Genomic DNA, 21,899 nt, shown 5'->3' on the forward strand with positions numbered 1-21,899 from the left:
AACGAAAACCTGAGAAGTGTGTTAGACGTAGATCCACCTGCCTCACAATGTGGCCGGACATGCTGTGGATCGGTAAAGTGCAAGGAATGTATTTAATGGCCCATAACCTCCGAGCTTTGGGACATTGTACCCAGGGCTACCCTAAAGATGCACTAGGGGACACCGGCCGGAAGTCCCCATGTAAAGATTGTGTGGCAATTGCCAAGGAATTTGGGCAATTGCACTGCAGTAGGAACTATCCGAAAATGTGATTTACACTTCAGATGGTTCCAACTGTCTTACGGTGATAGTGACCCTGAAAATGTTAGAAGAATTAAAACCACTTCTAACTTCTGGGTAACTATGGTACTGACCCCCCCACCCCCAACTCCCACAAGGGACCCCCCCATTCCCCATTCCCCCATCCCTTCGACTGCCACTCCCGTCTACGCCATCCCCCCTGAACTACACCCCCCCATCTCGACTACCCTCTGACTACCCCCCTTCCCCTGACTACCCCCCCAACTATCCCACCCCCATCAACCTCACTGACTACCCCACTCCCCCCCGACTACCCTCCTCCCAACTACTCCCTTGACTACTGCCCCTGACTAAATCCCCCTGACTACCCTCCCCCTGACTACACACCCCGACTATCCTCCGGCCCCCCCGGCTATCCCACCCCCTGACTACTCCCCCCAAAAACACACCCTCAACTAATCTACCTATGCCTGACTACACCCCCCAACTACACCCCTTCCCCCAACTATCCCACCCCTGACTACACTCCCTGATCGCACAGCTCAGACTAGCCCTTCCGACTACCCCCTCTCCGACTACCCCACCCCCGACTACCACCCAGACTGCCTCCTCCATGACTGCACTCTCTCATCTACACACCCCCTGACTACACACCCCCCGACTACACCCACGCCTGGACTACCCTCTTCCGACTGGCTTTCCCACCACCTGACTAACCCCCTCCGACTACCCCTCCCCCAACTACTCCTCCCCTCCCTGATTACACCCACCTCCTAACTACCCTCCTCCGACTGCCCTCCCCATCCCCCGACTAAACCCCCTGACTACTCTGCCCTGCCCACGACTACCCTCCCCACCTCCCCACTGACCAGCTGACCCCACTAACCATCTGACCCAGCCCATTGACCAGCCAACCCCACTCCCCAGCCCCCAAACCCTGCCCACTTACCTTCTCCCTGGTGACCGGACCTTTAAACCTACCTGCTTTATGGCAGCTGGTGCCATCAAAAAAAGGGATGCGGCTTCCTTGCTCAGCTTCCCTCGACAAGAAGCCTCGAGAACTACACTGTTCTCACCCAGCCCGAGTCAGAGGAAAAGGAGAAAGGAGCGACTTCATTTCCAGGTAAGTAACCTGACTCTGATTCCCACTCCACAGAAGATTCGGGTCAATATATTTCACATTAATATTATGTGCCGGCTTTGGCTCGGCTATCGCACTCTCTTCCCTGAGTCGCAAGGTCACGGATTCTAAGAGGCTCCAGAAAGCGGAGCGCACAATCTCGGCTAACTTCCGGCGATGGAAGGGTGCAATGTCACCTTTCAGGTGAGATGTTGAGCTGATGTCACGAATGCTCTTGCAGGTGGAGATGCAAGATCCCACTGTGTTATTTGAAGGAGAATAAGGGAGTGCTCTCAGGGTCCGGGTCATTATTTATCCCTCAATCAACATCACTAAAGGAGATCACCTGCTCCTTAAACTCATTGTGGGATCTTTTTGGATGCAAATTGCCTGCCACATCTGCCTACACAAAAATGTGAATACACTTCGAGACCAATTAGCTGTGAAGCACTTTGTGGCATTCTGAGGATGGTGCTGGACAGAATTAAGTTCTTTCTTTCTAAAATTGCTTATAGAATTCTTTATGGATGTTGAAGTTAAAATACTGGGATGATATTACCTTAAGAAAGGGAATAGCGTAACACCATATGGAAATCTGCCTCAACTGCATATAAAAAGTAATGAAGACATTGGCCACATATGTCTTTGTCCATGTTAAGATAGCAAGAAGATAAACTTCAGCAACAGGAAAAAAGCATTTGGTTTTGGAGGGTGTGGTGCTGATCACGTGGGCTGCTTTGCCGTGGACGGTGTCAAGCTTCTTGAGTGTTGTGGGAGCTGCACTCATCCAGGCAAGTGGAGAGTATTCCATCATACTCCTGACTTGTGCCTTGTAGATGTTGAACAGGCTTTGGAGTGTCAGGTGGTGAGTTACACACCACACTATCCCTAGCCTCTGACCTGGTCTTGTAGCCACAGTATTTATATGGCTAGTCCAGTTCAGTTTCTGGTCAATGGTAACCCCTAGGATGTTGATAGTGGGGGATTCAGTGATGGTAATGCCACTGAACGACAAGGGGCGATGATTGGATTCTCTCTTGTTGGAGATGGTCATTGCCTGACACTTGTGTGGCATGAATGTTACTTGCCACTTGTCAGCCGAAGCCCTAATATTGTCCAGGTCTTGCTGCATTTCGACATGGGCTGTTTCAGCATCTGAGGAGTCAACACTTCCTCCAGCCCTATAACCCTCCCCCAAGGATTCTCCATTCCTCAGATCCTGACCTTTTATGCACCTCCCTCCCTACGATCCACCATTGGCCTCCAGCTGCCTAGGTCCCATGCTCTGGAATTCCTTGCTAAACCTCTTGATTTCCTTTAAGATCCTTCTTCAAACCCATCTCTTCGACCAAGCCTTTGGTCACTCCTCCAAAAATCTCCTTATTTGGTTAATTGTTCATTTTTTTTTACCTCATTGCACTGTGGGATGTTTCTCTGTATGAAAGGTGTTATTTAAATGTAAGTGTTGTTACATCCTTCAATTTTCTTCCTCCCCAGAAGCAGTTGCCTCTTGAACGATTTACTTTAGGTAAATGATAGTCTCTTTGGTAGCTTATTCTAGAACACGAATACCGTTTAAGTGAGAAGCGGCTGACTTCCTTGGTTGCTTGCTTCTGACATCCTTTAATCCTTCCCGTGCTAATAGCTACACTAACAACCAATTTAAGATAATCAGTTGAGCTCATAATGTGGCTCATTTATGTTTGCAGGAAGCAATATACATTCATATGCCAGGACCCTTTCTCTGCAAACAAAAGGGATATGTTCAAGCCTTGCACCTTTGTTGAATTACCCGTGAGCTTGGGGAGCCAAAAGTTCCCCATTGCTTTCTTCATGGCAACATCTTGGCCAATCAGAATCAACTTTCCAGCCAATCAGCACCCTTTTCTCCCTGTAGTATAAATTGTTGTGATCGTTTGAAATTTGGCATTCTTTTGCTTGTCCTGATGAGTGCAGGACAAAATGCTTAAGCAACATAAGTCTCTTTTCAGCAATATTCAAGTCCTGTACTACCAAGTGACTATTTTTTAACTTGTGTCCTCCAGTATTTAAACCTTTTTCACAGTGAATGGTTAACTTGGATCAACTTGATCAAAATGTTTTGTAACTTTGCAATCTTTAATTCAGTACCTTTTTTCCCCAAAGGGATATCATTGACAGGAAATTATTCATTGTAAAGTGTATTATAGGAGATAATGCATCCACCCTCTAGTTCTTTCACATAAAATCTTGATAAATGCATTTGTTGTACTTCCACTTCACATAGTATTGTGCAATGGTTTCTTATGTTAAACCTTTATGAAACCCTAATTAAAAGCTAAATGACATTGAATTTATGTTCTTTATTGTGAAAACATTTTGATGTGCTATAAATCCAGTGGATGCATGTGGTTGAGGTTGGCTGCACCAAGGAATGCAAGATTCATTGTAAAGTGTATCTGACATACCTGTACATATCCTTCAAACAGTGACAACACTTATCCAGCCTGGTAGGTTAAATGGAAATTCTGCTAAACATCGACACCTGGAATTTTCTCTCCCACTCCACTGCAGAGATTCACCTTAAATGGAGATTCTGTTGAACAGGCATAAAGTTTGCAGACCAAGAGAAGCCCAGCTATATAGATGCTGTAGCTACTACAGCAGGTCAGAGATAGATCTCTGACACTGAATGATCCCTGACTCCCCAAAGTCTACCATCTACAAGGCACAAGTCAGGAGTGTGATGGAATACACTCCACTTGCCTGGGAGAGACAGCTCCAACCACACTCAAGAAGCTCAACTCTATCCAGGACAAAGCAGCCTGCTTGATTGACATGCCGTCCACCACCCTAAACATTCACTTCCTGCACCATCGAGACACAGTGGCAGCAGTGTGTACCATCTACCAGATGCACTGCAGCAACTCACTAAGGCCTCCTTAGTCAGCACCTTCCAAACCCACGACCTGTACCACCTGGAAGGACAAGGGCAGCAGATCCATGGGAACACCACCACCTGCAAGTTCCCTACCAAGTCACTCGCCATCCTGACTTGGAACGATTTCATTGTTCTTTCACTGTAACTGGGTCAAAAACCTGGAACTGCTTCCCTAAAACCAGCGTGGCTTAGCTGCACCACACGACTGCAGTGATTCAAGAAGGTGACTTATCACCGCTTTCTCAAGGGCACTAAGGATTGACAATAAATGCGTATCAATTACTAGCCTGTGGTAGGACAGTCTCAGCCCACTCTGTTACCTCTTCATGATAGTTTTAAAATTCTAAAACTGTTTTATTTTGCTTTTGGTTTATTGCTTGCCTACATTTGCTCCCAACCCCTTATTATCTCTCTTTCCATTGTCCTTCAAGAGAAATAAAGTATTTGAATTCATATATTCCCTTATCACATCACTGAAATGTCTTAAAGCACTTCACAGGATTAATTATTTTTCAAGTGTGGTGGCTGCTCTTATCCCGACAAAGTGAGAGCAGCCTGAATATGAATGTTAGTGAAACTTCATCGTTGGTACACACTTTGTTTCCAGTAGTTTTATTGTCAACTATGATGTTCTCATAAGTGCCCTTGATTAATACAGCAATAAATCACTGGCCTTCAAAACCCAAGAAGGCCGTGGCTAAACATTGCTCCTTGAGATGTCTTCTTGATAAATCCAACTCGGGAAATTTCTTTCCGTTTGGGACTTGGCTGCTCATCTGATGCCTCCCAGTGAAAAGAGGAGTTCCTCACCCCCTCCCTTCGCCACCCTCCCCCCAACCCCGCCAGTCCAGACCCCAGCTTCCTCTTTGCCATCCACACATGCAGGGTGTGTCTTTTCCCACCTGAGAGATAGTGGGCAGAATTTAGCCCTTGGCTGGCGGGTGGGCCCCACCGGCTCGGCGGGTAGGTGGGCAGCCGACCCCTGCCCGCCGCCGAAATGGGGCCGGCCGCCATTTTGAGTGGGTGGGCCAATTAAGGCCCGCCCAGCGGCCTGCCCGACAGGAAGCGCTATGCGTTTCCTGTGCGGGGTGGGGGAGGGCTTCCCCATCTCTGAAAGTGCGCTCTTTCACGTATGCGCCCGAAAGAGCACACTGCTCCCTGAGGCAAAGTCATGTCTCAGGGAGTTTAGTGAAAGGTAAGTAAAGTCAAAAAACAGAGACCAGATTTTCATCCCCGGAGGTTTCCAGCGCTGTTTTCAGTTGCAGAGGCGGTTGTGGGGGGGGCGGGGGGGTTGGGGCGGGGTGTTGGGGGCGGAGTGTGGGGGGGGCCTAGGGGGGCGCACAGGCGGGGGGGCGTGCGGGTTTAAATAGGAGTTGGGGCGGGCGACCCCGGAACACGTGCGGAGGTTGCAGGGTGCAGAGGCAGGCTGGGTCCAAAACCGGCCTCTGTGCTCTGGCACTGTGTTTGTTTAAATAAATAAATAATAATAATTAAACAAAAGTCTTCCCTCCGGCCCTCACCCCTCACCTCCTCACAGGCTCCTTATGCCCCAACGAGGCCAAGCAATGCACCCTACCCAACCGCATGACCCTTACCAGCCCCCATGGCCCCTCACACCCCCATGCCAACTTAGTGCCAACTCATGCCAGCCCATGCCCCCACCCACCATCCTTTGTCCTTAACCTTCCATGCCAACTCACCTGGTATCCTTGCACACCTCCTGGACAGCTTTGATAGCTGCACAGTCCTTTAATAGTTCTTTGACAGTTCGACAATTCTTTGACAGCTGGACAGTTCTTTGACAGCTGGACAGTTCTTTGACAGCTGGACAGTTCTTTGACACCTGGACAGTTCTTTAACAGCTTTACAGTTCCAGTGAGTTTGTGAGTAAAATGTGCATTATCTTGTTCGCTTTTGATGTTCACCCAAAGGGTGCCTTACCTCTCCTAAAGGTGTCTCATGACCCTCTTCAAAGGTGTATCCAGGCTATCCAAGTAAATCCAACAAGCTCAGATCTCCTGTCTGGTGTAATCGGCACATTCCGGGTTTCACTCTCCTGATCTTCCAAAATCCCACTTTAGTGGAGGCAGCTGGTGATTTAAATGGCCAGCTGCCTCCGCGAATCACACGTGTTCGAACCCCGGCCCTGCTCCAGTCCCGCCCCTGAGAAAGTGGAACATGCCGTGTTAAGAGAGCGGAAGTTGGAAATTTTGGCCACATCCGGGATTTTCGCCACGACAGAGAACCTCTCTCTGTTGTAGCGAAAACCTGGAATTAGCTTTAAATAAAATAGCTGAAAATTAAAATGGGTTTGTATCTGTAAAAGTGCCCACGTAGCTGTCGCATTAAAAAGCCAACTGCTTCATTCATGTCTTTTAGGGAAGCAAATCTGCCATCCTTTACTCAGTCTGGCCTGCATGTGACTCCAGCCCTGGGTCAGTTTGAGCTGCCTTTTATCTGCCTTCTGAAATGGTCTAGGCAATTGCTAAAGTTGTATAAAAACTGCTGCAGAGATTTCAGAGGTGCAAGGCGGAAGTCCACTGCTACCACCGCCCCCTTCTGAGGGCAGCAGGGGATAGGCAGTAAGTGTTGGCCATGCCAACGTAGTCCCCATCCTGAGAATGAATGGAAGAAAGAAAATTTGGAAGGCTGTCTGGGGCGAGAGGGAAGGAGTTTGGCAGTCCCTCCCTCTGGATAAACGTCCGATGTTCAGGGTTGGCAGCAACATGGTGTCACTGAAGTGCATGGGAAGATCTTTGTCTAGCCAGGACAAGCATTCCTGGCTCCGCCAAAATTAGGAGCACGGCGTTTCACCACCCAACCCCACCCCCGCACCCCCGCCGCCTGCCGTGTGGTTTCTTGTGGTTTCTAGAAGTTCGAAACAATCCACTTCCAGACACAAAATGTTGGAGCTTTCTTCAAATGTATTTCATGGATCTCACCATGTGCCAAGACACATTGTTAGTTCTATACACAGACCTGTGGAGCAGTAGTAGGTGCAGTGGCACTCTGGGTACTTATGTGCATGAAAATACAGTTCCTAAATCATATTGGAATAATATTACAATATAATACTGACTTTTGGGTATGGCCCACAGAGGCCACATTAAGGATCATCAGTTCTTTTGTCCAACACTCACTTCCACTTAGTTTGCTACTCCACTCAGTGTAAAAACAAAATTGCACTGGGGTCATTATCACGTTGTTTGTGGGAGCTTGCTGTGTGCAAGTTGACTGCTGCATTTCCTACAACAAAACAGTGGCTACAGTTCAAAGTATTTTGTGAAAGGCACTATGTAAATGCAGGTCTTTTTCCTTAGGTTAATGTGGAACCATTCCTCATTTCTCCTTCCATACTTGTCGAACATTTTGAAAGAAGAACAGATGCTGCCTTGGTCAGTGGTCTATGGTCAAACAATGCCACCCATTCAAATTAAACAAACAAATCTCTCAACCAACATCAGTACAACAAATATCACTGCAAATACTCAGCAGGTCAGGCAGCAACTGTGGAGAGAGGAGCAGCAAATATTTCAGGTTGAAGACTGTTACTTTCAGTAAAACAGATTACTGATGTATATTTCATTGCCACATATGAAACGTCACCAGTATGAAGCTGAAATGGACATGAGTATGGGGAGCACAATCAGAGCTGTTGTAGTTAAACTCTATCTCAGTCCTCCACATATATCTTTTAAAGTTCTAGTGACAATTTCTGTCCTTCACTGTTCACATGATATATTTATTCATTCGTACAATGCAGGTGTCACTGGCTGGGCCAGCATTTATTGTCCATCCCTAATTGCCATTGAGAAGGTGGTGGTGAGCCGCCATCTTGAACCGCTGCAGTCCCTGTGGTGTTGGTACACCCACAGTGCTGTTAGAGAGGGAGTTCTACGATTTTGACCCAGCGCCAGTGAAGGAATGGCGATATATTTCCAAGTCAGGATGGTGCATGGCTTGGCGAGGAACTTGCAGGTGGTGGTGTTACCATGCATCTGCTGCCCTTGTCCCTCTAGGTGGTAGAGGTGGTGGGTTTGGAAGGTGCTGCCGAAGAAGCCTTGGTGAGTTGCTGCAGTGCATCTTGTAGATGGTCCATACTGCTGTCACGGTGTTTTGGTGGCGGAGAGATTGAATGTTTAAGGTGGTGGATGGGGTGCTAATCAAGTTGGCTGCTTTGTCCTGGATGGTGTCAAGAATCTTAAACACTGTGGGAGCTGAGCTCATCCAGGCAAGTGGAGAGCATTCCATCTCACTTCTGACTTGTGCCTTATAGATGGTGGACAGGCTTTGGGGAGTTAGGAGCTGAGTTACTCATCGCAGGATTCCTAGCTTCTGACCTGCCCCTGTAGCCACAATATTTATAAGGCTGGTCCAGTTCAGTTTCTGGTCAATGGTAATCCGCAGGATGATGATAATTTAATGTAGGACCTTCCTCCCCCGACAGTGAAGGCTAGCAATGATTACTAAATACTTGGAAGAAGTACTCAGTATTAAGAAAAGAACTTAAGCAAATGTTGAAGTACAGGATTATGTTATGACCATGATGGAAGAAGGGCACAGTTTATCTAGCCCAACTACTCCACAGGTTGCACTATTTAGTGGAAATGTTTAATTCACTCATCATAACGGCCAATGATATATCTTCACTACTATTTGACCCAGAACAAAAAAGACTTTAACCAGACTTCCTTCAATAAACTCAGAATGATTGATTTATTATAAAGCAAAACTTCCTTTTTAAAACAAGTTGCAAGAACTGGTTAACACACGATTGTAATCTGGGAGTATAACTATCTATCCCTCTTAAAATTCCCCAGCACACACACACACACACACACAAACAAACGACAAGCAAATAGGTTGAAGAAAGGACTTTTTGAAACAAAGGATAAAGTTCACAGGGTATTGATGCTGTTGATCTGTAGCTCCCTCATGTGAAGACAGATTGCTAGTCCCAGTAGATACCCAGAGGTTCTCACCAACGGAGCTTTGGCATAGAGGAAGATAGAGCTGGATCAATCCTTCTCATCACAGCCTCTCGGGTTTTCAAATACAGACAAGTTCAACTGAAATGAGGATTCCTAGCTAGATACTGATGACCACTCTACTTCAAACAACCCAGGAGAGTGCAAGCTGGGCAGCTTCACTTTCTCAGCTTATTCCCAACTCAGGTGATTTCCAGTGAGTCACTAGCCTTTGCCTTTAAACCAGTTTTTTTTCCCCATCAATTAAAGTAATTGCAGTTCGAATAAGCAAACAGCTCTCCTGCTTGCCCTCAGTCCAAGGTGAACTTTTGACTATTTCTAAATAAAATTCAAGTGTCCAAGTAATGCAATGCTCTTCCATATTTTAAAAGTAGGTATTGTCCTGGAAGATATGGTTCCAACAATTTTTTATTCAGAATCTCCTTCCAAACGTAATCTTACAGTCCTTCCCAAACTTATTGTTTATACATCAACAAAAACATCACCAACTTACATTTGCATAGCATTTAAACACAGTAAAACATCTATTGCCATCCATCCAGGAGCACTTGACACTGGGTTACATAAGCAGGTATTAGGACGAAGTTTGGCCAAAGAGATAGGTTTTAAGGGCATCTTAAAGGAAAAGAGTGAGGTAGAAGTGGAGAGGTTGAGGGAGGGAATTCCAGATGTTAGGGTTCAGGCAGTTGTAGGTATGGCCACCAATGGTAGAGTGGTGAAAATCAGGAGGCGCAAGAGACCAGTATTGGAAGAGCGCAGAGATGTCGGAGATTGGTAGGGCTAGGAGTGGTTACACAGATAGGGAAGGATTTGAAAACATGGATTTTTAAAAATATTGTTTCACAGGATGTGGCTGTCGCTGGCTAGGCCAGCAATTTTATTGCTCATGCCTAATTGCTCTTGAGAAGGTGGTGGTAAGCTGTCTTCTTGAACTGCTGCAGTCCCTATGGTGTAGGTACACCCACAGTGCTGTTAGGGAAGGAGTTCCAAGATTTTGAACCAGCGACAGTGAAGGAATGGCGATATATTTCCAAATCAGGATGGTGTGTGGCTTGGAGAGGAACTTGCAGGTGGTGCTGTCGCCATGCATCTGCTGCCCTTGACCTTCTAGGTGGTAGAGGTCGTGGTTTTTGAAGGTGCTGTCGAAGGAGCCTTGGTGAGTTGGATGATGTATTCGGATCCCAAGAAGAACTGTTTTGCGCGTAAACATAAATAAACAAGTGCGGGTTAAACAGCAGTTCAGTTTTAATTTCTGTCTGTTGTTTGCTGATCGGTAGATGCTTTACCTGTTGAAATGTGGTTTGTTGCTGTTTTATGTGAAATTGGAGCTAATCAGGTCAAAGAGTGAAGTAAAATTTCAACTGTGACATGAATTGCATGTTTGAAACGTGACAAAGTGTGTATACATATTCATACATAGAAAGATCTAACTGTGCAGAATGCAATCAAAAAAAGAATGGCCACTTTTAGTTTTGGAACTTAGTTTCTTGCTGGCCCAGCACATTAATGGTACAGGACCACCACCATCAAATACTGATAGAGTATAACTGTGGCTAGATACAAAAGAGGACATCCTTTACTCTGTAACAGTGGTATGTCTTATCCCTGATATGGGCGACTGTTGGATTTCCTACACCCCGAGAATCCTCCTGACCTTTCAGAGCATAGAACTATAGAACTTTAGAAAAGTTACAGCACAGAAGGAGGCTATTCAGCCCATCTTGTCCATGCCAGCCCAAGGACACCCAGGTTCCCTTTCTAATCCCACCTTCCTGCACCCGGCCCATAGCCCTGCAGCTTACAGCACTTAAGGTGCAGATCCAGGTACTTTTAACAAGAGTTTCGAGTTTCTGCCTCTACTACCAACTTGGGCAGCAAATTCCAGACATCCACTACTCTCTGCGTAAAAAAGTTCTTCCTCTTGTTCCCCCTACACCTTCTGCCACTTATCTTGAATCTATGTCCCCTGGTTCTAGAATTCTCCACCAAGGGAAACAATTTTATCCTGTCCACTCTATCTATTCCCTTCATAATTTTGTACACCTCAATCAAGTCACCTCTCAGCCTTCTTTGTTCTAAGGAAAATAACCCCAACCTATCCAATCTCTCCTCGTAGCTACACTTTTCTAACCCTGGCAACATTCTTGTAAACCTCCTCTGCACTCTCTCCAGAGCTATTAAGTCCTTCCTGTAATGTGGTGACCAGAACTGCACACAATACTCCAGTTGTGGCCTTGCCAGTGTTTTATACAATTCCAACATTATATCCTTACTTTTATATTCTATACCTCTGCCAATGAAGGAGAGCATTCCATATGCCTTATTCCCATTTATTGTGCATGAGCCTCATTTAGTGGTCAAATAAGTGTTTTGTAATTTGGGCTAAGTTTGTAACTAAATCGGGACTCTGTCAAATTAATTTAATAGAGCCTTGCTACAGCTGGGGATATAAAGAGGTTTTTCACTTCATCAGTCTCCAATAGCATCCAATTATGCCAATTTTCATCTTGTGAGTATTACGCTCCACAGCCTAAGGCCAACTGTGAAGTGGCTATTGTCCTCGTAGAAAAATTTCTATTTCTCATGGGTTTGCAGACATACAAGATTAATGATGCAGGTCACACCACATGACCAGAACGGAGGTTCTGAGCTACCAAAAAAAGCAACTTTAATTCGAAACAGCCGAACTTGATTTCCAAAAAAGTAGATCAACCTTGGCAAACCTGATCTAGTTCTTCCAGAAGGTTCTTTATAGAGCTGCAGCTGAACCAAACTTCTATCAATGGCAGGCGTCCCAGGCAGCAAGGTGATGAAGGGACCTCTTATCACGAGATCGAAGGAAAAGAGGCATTTAAAATCATAGAACTTACAACACAGGAGGAAGCCTCTCGGCCCTTTGTGCCTGTCTGTACTGGATCTTTTGGAAGGGCCAACAAACCATCCTAATCACCTACTCTTTTCCCATATCCCTGCAAGCTGCTGCCCTTCAAATATTTATCTAATTTCCTTTTGAAAGTTACTAATGAATAAGAATCCACTATACTTGTAGATAGTGCATTTGATCATAATAACTCATCCCGTGAAAAAAAAAAATCTCCTCATTCTGTCCTCTGGTTCTCGAGCCCAATTAGCTTAAATCTGGTGTCCATATCGTTATGGACTCTCCTGCTAGGGGAAAATAGTTTCTCCTCATTTACTCTATCCAAACACGTCAAGATTTTGAACGCCTTTATTAAATGTCCCCTTAACCTTTTTTCTTTATTCCTTTATGGGATGTGGGTGTCACTGGCTAGGCCATCACTTTTATTGCCCATCCCTAATTGCCGTTCTGTGAGCTGCCTTCTTAAACTGCTGCAGTCCATGTGGTGTAGGTACACCCACAGTGCTGTTAGGGAGGGAGCTCCAGGATTTTGACCCAGTGACAGTGAAGGCAAGGTGACATCAGGCGGAATTTTCCCTGAATTGCACCAAGTGCGGTGGCGGGCCTAAAAACAGACATTTTTCCCGCCAGCCCCGAGGGTGTTTTTTTGCGCTGCTTTGAACACTTCCCGCCTCATTTAATATGCAGCCACAGGAAATACGCCGCATCGCCGGCGGATGGCCTCTGAATCGCCCACCACGCCTTGACCTCACTGTTTCCTCACCCCGGGTTGCCATATCTAAACTGCAGCTGCCCAGACAGCTCTCAATGCCTGCAGCCCAGGACTGCTCCAGTGAAGAAACGACCCCAAAAGCCAAGAAGAGTTCACTGACCCGTCACTGGAATGTCTTTCGGAGGCCCGCCATGATGTCCTCCACCTCCCCATCCTCTGGCCGCAGGAGGTCCAGCAACCTCACCACTACCAGCTTGCGAGGCAGTGACAGTGGTGGTCAGTGCCAATGCTGCACAGGAGAGGTTGGCCATCCAGTGCAGAAAAAGGATGAATGATCTCATCCGTTCTTCCAGGTTAAGTTAACCATCTCATCGCTCTAAACTCACACACTCACAAACCCATCACACATTCACAGGCAACTCACTCACTGTCAGCTCATGGGACATCACCACTCATTCTCTCACATACACCCTCACATCCCCATCTGGCCTCACCTCCTCCGGAGACTGCCTCCTCAGCCCTTACCACCTTCAGGCCACTTGCACAGATCAACATTTTCCCCACACAGAACCTGGGATACCCTCCTTCCCCAAGTAAGCCATAGCCTTGCAGCCGTTGAGAAGCCACGGCTGGTCTGGTAGGTAGACATTTGCCCATGAACCCCCCCTAAAAGCAATGTGGTGCTGCCTGCAAAGCCTGGCACTGATGACCATAAGTGTTGCCTAAAGCAAGTTAGGTAAACAAACCTCGAAGTCCCAAGCGAACTGCAGGTCGCCAGGTGCACGTCACTTACGTACGTTAGTGAAAGGCGTCGGTGTGTAACCACGCTGATGTGAGCTCATGATCCAGCACGGGGAGGATGATTCCGGAGAGCAGGGTGAATAATGAAATGCTAATGTATTGAATTTAACTCCCGACATGCAGTGGCGGGAAAGTCAGCCCGCCATTGACAGGAGGAACGGACGATCACAAACCGGTTTTACGACATTGTGAAACCGATTTTTGTGATCGCCTGATATTTTCCACTCCTGCCCGCTATGACGCCCACAAATGGAGTGGAAAATCCCTGCCATAGTTCCAAGTCAGGATGGTCTGTGACTTGGAGGGAAGCTTGGGTGATGGTGCTCCCTCCAATTGCTGCCCTTGTTCCTCTAGGTGGTAGAGGTCACGAGTTTGGAAGGTGCTGTCAAAGGATCCTCGGTGAGTTGTTGCAGTGCATCTTGTAGATGGTCCACACCGTGCATTGGTGGTAGAGGGAGTGGATGTTTAAGGTGGCGAATGGGGTGCCAGTTAAGTAGGCTGCTTTGTCCTGGGTGGTATCGAGCTCCATGAGTATTGTTGGAGCTGCACTCATCCAGGCAAGTGATGAGTGTTCCATTGCACTCCTGACTTGTGCTTTGTACATGCTGGACCGGTTTTGGTCAGGAGGTGAGTTACTCTTCACAGAATCCCTAGCCTTTGACCTGCTCTTATGGCCACAGTATTTATATGGCTAGTCTAGTTCAGCTTCTGGTCAATGGTAACCCCCCAGGATGTTGATAGTTGGGGGTTCAGTGATAGTAATGCCATTGAATGTTAAGGGGAGATGGTTGGATTCTCTCTGGTTGGAGATGGTCATTGCCTGGCACTTGTGTGGTGTGAATGTTGCTTGTCACTTATCAGCCCAAGGTTGAATGCTGCCCAGGTCTTGCTGCATACAGGCACAGACGGCTTCAGTATCTGAGGAGTCGCAATGGTGCTGAGCTTTGTGCAATCATCAACGAACATCCCCACCTTATGATAGAGTCCTCAGTGGTGGAGAAATCTAACCTCAGTGGTGGGGAAACTATTGGAAGCAATGCTGAGGGACAGAATTAATCTACACTTTGAGAGGCAGGGATTAATCAAGGACAGTCAGCATGGTTTTGTTAAGGGGAGGGGTCATGTCTGACCGATTTGATTGAATTTTTTGAAGAGGTGATCAGGTGTGTAGATGAGGGCAAAGCTTTTGACAAGGTCCCACATGAGAGGCTGATAACGAAGGTAAGAGCCCATTGGATCCATGGCAATTTGGATCCAGAATGGCTGAGTGGCAGGAAGCAGAGGGTGATGGTCGAGGGGTGTTTTTGTGACTGGATGCCTGTGCCCAGTGGGGTTCCACAGGTGTTGGGTCCCTTGCTGTTTGTGGTATATATAAACAATTTAGACTTGAATGTAGGAGGGTTGATCAGTAAGTTCGTGGATGACACGAAAATTGGCGGGGTGATAAATAGTGAGGAGGATAGCCTTAGATTACAGGAGGATATAGATGGGCTGGTCATATGGGCTGATCAGTGGCAAATGGAATTTAATCCGGATAAATGTGAGGTGATGCACTTGGGCAGGACAAACAAGGCACGAGAACACACAATGAATGGTAGGAACCTGGGAAGTACCGAGGGTCCGAGGGACCTTGGTGCGCATGTTCACCGGTCCCTTAAGGTAGCAGGACAGGTAGATAAGGTGGTTAAGAAGGCCTATGAGATACTTGCCTTTACTAGCCGAGGCATAGAATATAAGAGCAGGGAGGTCATGTTGGAACTGTATAAAATGCTGAGGCCACAGTTAGAGTATTGCGTTCAGTTCTGGAATCCGCATTATAGGAAAGATGTGATTGCACTAGAGAGAGTGCGGAGGAGATTTACCAGGATGTTGCCTGGGCTGGAGAGTTTTAGTTATGAGAAGAGATTGGATAGACTAGGATTAATTCCCCTGGAGCAGGGGAAATTGAGAGGGGACATGATTGAGGTGTATAAAATTATGTGGGGCATAGATAGGGTAGACAGGAAGGAACTTTTCCCTTTGGCGGAGGGATCAATAACCCGGAGGCATAGATTTAAGGTAAGGGGTAGGAAGTTTAAAGGGGATGTGAGGAAAATATTTTTTCACCCAAGGGTGGTGGGAATCTGGAACTCAGTGCCTGAAAAGGTGGTAGAGGCATAAACCCTCATAACATTTAAGAAGCATTTGGATGTGCACTTGTGATGTCATGGCATACAAGGCTATGGGCCTAGCGCTGGAAAATGGGATTAGAATAGTTAGGTACTTGTTTGACTGACGCAGACTCGATGGGCCGAAGGGCCTTTTTCGGTGCTGCAGACCTCTATGACTCTATGAAAGGTCACTGGTGAAGCAGCTGGAGATGGTTGGGCCGAGGACACTGCCCTGAGGAACTCCTGCAGTGATGTCCTGGGACTGAGATGATTGACCTCCAATAACCACAACCACCTTCCTTTGTGCTAGGTATGACTCCAACCAGCAGAGAGTTTTCCCCCTGATTCCCACTGACACCAGTTTTGCTAGGGCTCCTTGATGCCACACTCAGTCAAATGCTGCCTCGATGTCAAGGGCAGTCACTCTCACCACACCTCTTGAGTTCAGCTCTTTTGTCCATGTTTGTATCAAGGCTGTAATGAGATCAGGAGCTGAGTGGCTCTGGTGGAACCCATACTGAGCATCAGTGAGCAGGTTATTGCTGAGTAAAAGCTGCTTGATAGTATTGTCAATGACCCCTTCTATCTCTGTACTGATGATCAAGTGTAGACTGATGGGATGGCAACTGGCCAGGTCGGATTTGTCTACCTTTTTTTGTGGACAGGACATATCTGGGCAATTTTCCACATGGTCTGGTAGACGCCAGGGTTGTAGCTGTACTGGAACAGCTTAGCTAGGGGTGCAGCAAGTTCTAGAGCACAATTCAGTACAATTGCCAGAATATTGTCAGGGCCCATAGCCTTTGCAGTATCCAGTGCCTTCAGCCATTTCTTGATATCGCAAAGAGTGAATTGAATTGGCTGAAGACTGGCATCTGTGATGCTGGGGACCTCCGGAGGAGGCCGAGGTGGATCATCCAATTGGTACTTCTGGCTGAAGATGGTTGGAAATATTTCAGCTTTGCTGTTTGCACTAATGTGCTGGGCTCCCCCATCATTGAGGATGGGGATATTTGTGGAGCCTCCTCCTCCAGTGAATTGTTTAATTGTCCACTATCACTCACGACTGGATGTGGCAGGACTGCAGCGTTTAGATCTGATCTGTGGAATTGCTTAGCTTTGTCTATTGCATACTGCTTTCACTGTTTGGCACACAAGTAGTCCTGTGTTATATGTTCACCAGGTTGACTTTTCATTTTTAGGTATGGTTCATTTTTAGGTATGCCTGGTCCTGCTCCTGCATTTTTCACTGAACCAGGTTTGATCCCCAGGTTTGATGGTAATGAGTGGGGGATATGCCAGGCATGAGCTTACAGATTGTGTTTGTATGCAATTCTGCTCCCTGTTGATGGATGCCCAGTTTTGAGTTGCTGGATCTGTTTGAAATCTATCCCATTTAGCACAGTGGTAGTGCCACACAACATGGTGCAGTGGATCCTCAATGCGAAGACAGAACTTTGTCTCCACATTGTGCGATGGTCACTCCTACCAATACCATCATAGACAGATGCATCTACAACAGGTAGTTTGGTGAAGATGAGGTCAGGTAGTTTTCTCCCCTCTTGTTGCTTCCCTCACCACCTGCCAAACACCCAGTCTAGCTCAGCTGGTCCCATCTGTAGTGGTGCTACCGAGCCACTATTGGTGGTGGACATTGAAGACTCTCACCCAGAGTACACACTCTGTGCTCTTCATCAGTGCTTCCTCCAAGTGGTGTTTAACATGGAGGAGCTCTGATTCATCAGCTGGGGCATGAGTGGGGACTGCAGGAGGTTTGACCTGATGCCCTGATACTTCATAGGGTCCAGAACCGATGTTGAGAACTCCTCAGGCCACCTGCTCCCAACTATATACCACTGTGCCACCACCTCTGCTGGGTCTGTCTTGTTGGTGGGGATAGGACATACCCAGGGGTAGTGATGGTGTCTGTTGCTTGGCTAGTCTGTGAGACAGCTCAGCTCTCCCAATGTTTGCACAAGCCCCCAGATGTTTGTAAGGCACACGTTCCAGGGTCAACAGGACTGGGATTGCCATTGTCATTTCCAGCGCCAGGTGATCCATCGGTTATTTTTGGGCTTTGTAGCAGTTTGCTACAACTGAGACAGAGTCAACCACATTGCTGTGTGTCTGGAGTTACACATGTAAGGCAGACTTCCTTCCTTTAGTGAATAAGGTGGGTTTTTAATGACAATCAGCATCTCTCAGACTAGCTTCTTAATTCCAGATTTATTAACTGAATTTAAATTCCACCAGCTGCCATGGTGGGATTTGAACCCATAGCCCCCAGGACTTTATCCTGACCCCTTTGGATTACTGGTCCAGTGGCATTACCACTACACCACCACCATTGCTTCTCCAGGTTCTTCATCTAATCAATGTCAGGATGTGATGGACCACAGAATTTTTAAAAGGGGCAAGGTTTTCATTGCTTAATTAAAGGCTATTAACCAGATTAGCACCCAACAAAAGCTAATGAAATGGGTGGTTCGAAAACGGCCAATCATCCAGGTTTCGATTCGAACGAGGATTGACAAAGATTATTCCGAAGAGGGGGGGGGAAAAGAAATCCGTTATCTTGAACAGGTTAACCACATCAGATAATATAACAACGCCAGAAGCAAGCAATAATAATTCACCTACAGTGAGCTGTGGAAGGCCACTGAGTTTTTATCACTTAACATCATCACTTCCTTTGTTGTGCATGATTTCTAAATTATCGACATGAGAAAGAAAGCCTTTTTTTAAAAAAAAAATAATGAAATTTACAGCCCCTCAAGTGCTTCTTCACAAAAAGGCCAATTAAAAATGTAATGTGAGAATTAGTAGGGAGAAGTGTTTCAGAGACTGCAGCTGCCCTATTCTGTAATAACTGATTACAGCAGAATGACATACTGAGACATGAATACCAGCTTAATTAGTGCTAAGAGCTTAATTATAACTTTTGCCTCGCAGTCAATGCGAGAAGAAAATTTTTTGAGGTAATTTGCAATTCTGACTTTTTCTTCATGAGATGACACTAATGCAAGTGGATCTGCATTTCGGATTCGCTTCTGTGGAGAGAAATATTTAAATGAAACGGATTTTGCGTGCTGTGACAGTCATTAACTTAAGGGATGCTCTGTCTTTTTGGACTGCTTTATTGGACTGGATTTCACAAAGCAAAAAGCACTCGCCACTGACCTCAAAGAAAGCTACTGGGATCTCTGTGGTGCGGGATTTTCCTTCCCTGACAGCTGTTTAAATCTGACACCGAGTCGAGGGGATCTCCAGACATCCGGCAGCAGTGATGTCAGTAGCAGAGTGAGCCAGTCATATTGACAAATTCTCACAGACAGTAAATCAGGAAGTTAAAAGTATTGATTATCCCTCACTATTAACCTAAATTTTCAGAGCTAAATAAATAATTATGACTGAGTTAAGATAGAAGCTAATCTTTTTTTGTTCATGGGATAGAACCATAGAACACTACAGCACAGAAAAACAGGCCATTTGGCCCTTCTAGTCTGTGCCGAAATATTATTCCGCTAGTCCCATTGACCTGCACCTAGTCCATAACCCTCCAGACCTCTCCCATCCATGTATCTATCCAATTTATTCTTAAAACTTAAGAGTGAGCCCGCATTGACCACGTCAGATGATAGCTTGTTCCACATTCTCACCACTCTCTGAGTGAAGAAGTTCCCCCTAATGTTCCCCCTAAACCTTTCCCCTTTCACCCTAAAGCCATGTGTTTATCTCGTGTTTATCTCTCCTAATCTAAGTGGAAAGCGCCTAATCGCATTTACTCTGTCTATACCCCTCATAATGGGCATTGTATTTATTGTCCATCCCCAGTTGGCCTTAATCACAAACTTAAAAAAAAAAATCAAAAAATGTGGAAGGATTTATTATTATGGAGAAATTTGACATTCCACAAAATGAAATTAGCTTTTCAGGGCCAGTGAGGATATTTAGCAGTAATTATGAACATCCCACAGGTGTAACTTTTCCATGGGCTTTTAACAGTGGGACGAACAGCATAAAAGTCAAAGTTTTCTTCAATTCATTGATTGCTTAGGGGTTGCAGTCTGGGTGACCTTAACAATTTGCTTTCTGAAGGAGCAGGGAAACACTGAGAGTAACTCTGGACTTCTGCATTCTTTTACACATGGGCAGACTCCATAAAGTTCTGTAAGTTTCAGTGGAACAATGAGGGTAAATACTGACAGTTTCACCATCATTACCAGTGCAAAACCTGGGCTATTGTTACAGGAGTATTATATCATGTAACATATCATGAATTGACCTGTGACCAATCTGCCCCTATAATGACATAAAGTCTCATCCTGGCTACTTACTCATTAGCATATTCTGTCTTAAAATTATATCACAAGAGGTGTAACATTGCAGTTCTGGGTCTCATCCTCATAAATTCTTTTGCACCTTCTACGTCCTTTTCATAATATAATGACCTGAACTGTATACAGTACTTCAAGTAGGGTCTCAGGAAGGTTTGATAAAAGTTGAGAACAACTTCTCTAATTTTCACTCCTATCCCTCTAGAAATTGGGGCTTGAAAAACTCAAGACAAGGGTGCCCACTTTTAATGGTGGCAGGTGGGCCAATCATATATCCAGTCACAAAAACATCCATTAACTCTTAATATTTTTTTGGACTTATTTCAGACTGGTCAGGTTTCCAAGTTTCGGCAAGTTACCTCGATGATGTGCGACTTGATGGAGAGGAGATCCCAACTCCTGTCAGGAACGCTACCGCAGGATGAACTCAAAGAACTGAAGCAAGAAGTCACCACAAAAATGGACTTTGGCAACAAGTACGTTTCGAGTCTGTATTTTCACAGTTATGGCTTGTTCGATGCATCGGAGTGAATTGAGCTCACCTTTAAGGGTAAAGTAATGTACTGGTTATGTTATTGCTCACAATCGAGGGGCCTGAGAATGTGTGTTCATTACCCCACTATGGCAGAATTTGAATTCTGTTTACCATATTTTGAAAATAATAAAAACTGTCCTTAGTAAAAACGATCATGAAACTGTCGGATTGTCACTAAAACCCCAATTGGTTCATTGAAGTCCTTTAAGGGACGACAACCTGCCACCCTTACCTGATCAGCCCCACACCAATGCGGGTAACACTTAACTGCAGTTGTAACAAACTGCTATAGGAACCGGAGTAGGTCACTCAAACCTGTTCTGCCATTCAATCTGATCATGGTTCATTTGTATCTTAAATACATCCACCTGCCTTGGCTCCATATCCTTTTATATATACCCATGGCTAGAAAAAATCTATCCCTCTCTGTTTAAAATGATGAATTGAGGTCACACCTATTGCTTCTCTTCAGAGAGTTCCACACTCTGGGCTGTCTTTTGCATGAAGAAGCCTTTCCTAACTTCTCTCCTAAATGGCCTGGCTCGATACCCTATTCCTAGACTTTAATTTTAAAGATCCCTTAGGTCACCCCTCAATCTTCTCTTTTCATGATAAATATAGATCAGGGTAACGGAATATAAAAGTAGGGGAGCTTTACTGCAGCTGTACAGGGCATTAGTGAGGCACATCTGGAATACTGTGTACAGTTTTGGTCTCTTTAGTTGAGAATAATTGGAGTACAGAGAAGGTTCACTTGACTCTCCAGATGAATGGCTTATCCTATGAAGAAAGGTTGAGTAGTTTGGTCCTATACCCATTGGAATTTAGAAGAATGAGAGGTGATCTTATTAAAAAAATATAAGACCCTGAGGGGACTTGACAGTGTTGCAATATGCCTTCAAGGGATTGCAGTATGACACCACTAGAAAGAAGTCTGTCATGCGATCCAGTTTTAGTTTCGCTTTTGATTTCAGTAGAGCAGACACACACATCTGCTGTTGGTGTGTTCAGGCTTTATAGCTCTGTATAAATGTTCCCATGTGCCTAGTCTCAATAAATGAACCCACAATGTGTTTGCACAACCCCTTATGAGTGATTAGTGCGTTTTATATTATTATAAAAACACCACAGACAGGGTAGATACCACGAGGTTGTTTCCACTTGTGGGGGGAGACTAGAACTAGGGAACACAGTTTAGGAAGAAGAGATGGGGAG

The 21,899-nt window shown here is 45.7% G+C and overlaps 1 protein-coding gene across 1 annotated transcript in view; it reads left to right on the plus strand.

Annotated features, from left to right (window-relative positions):
- The window catches only part of LOC144688041 (dedicator of cytokinesis protein 2-like), a 1,154,257-nt gene that overhangs the window by 152,954 nt on the left and 979,404 nt on the right, over positions 1 to 21,899 (plus strand). The window contains exon 6 of the mRNA XM_078554696.1: positions 20,477 to 20,625. Coding sequence (XP_078410822.1) covers positions 20,477 to 20,625 — 149 coding nt within the window. The remainder of the gene's footprint in view (positions 1 to 20,476; positions 20,626 to 21,899) is intronic.

This window comes from Cetorhinus maximus, chromosome 1 (assembly GCF_964194155.1).
Source record: "Cetorhinus maximus chromosome 1, sCetMax3.hap1.1, whole genome shotgun sequence".
NCBI classification, from domain to species: Eukaryota; Metazoa; Chordata; class Chondrichthyes; order Lamniformes; family Cetorhinidae; genus Cetorhinus; species Cetorhinus maximus.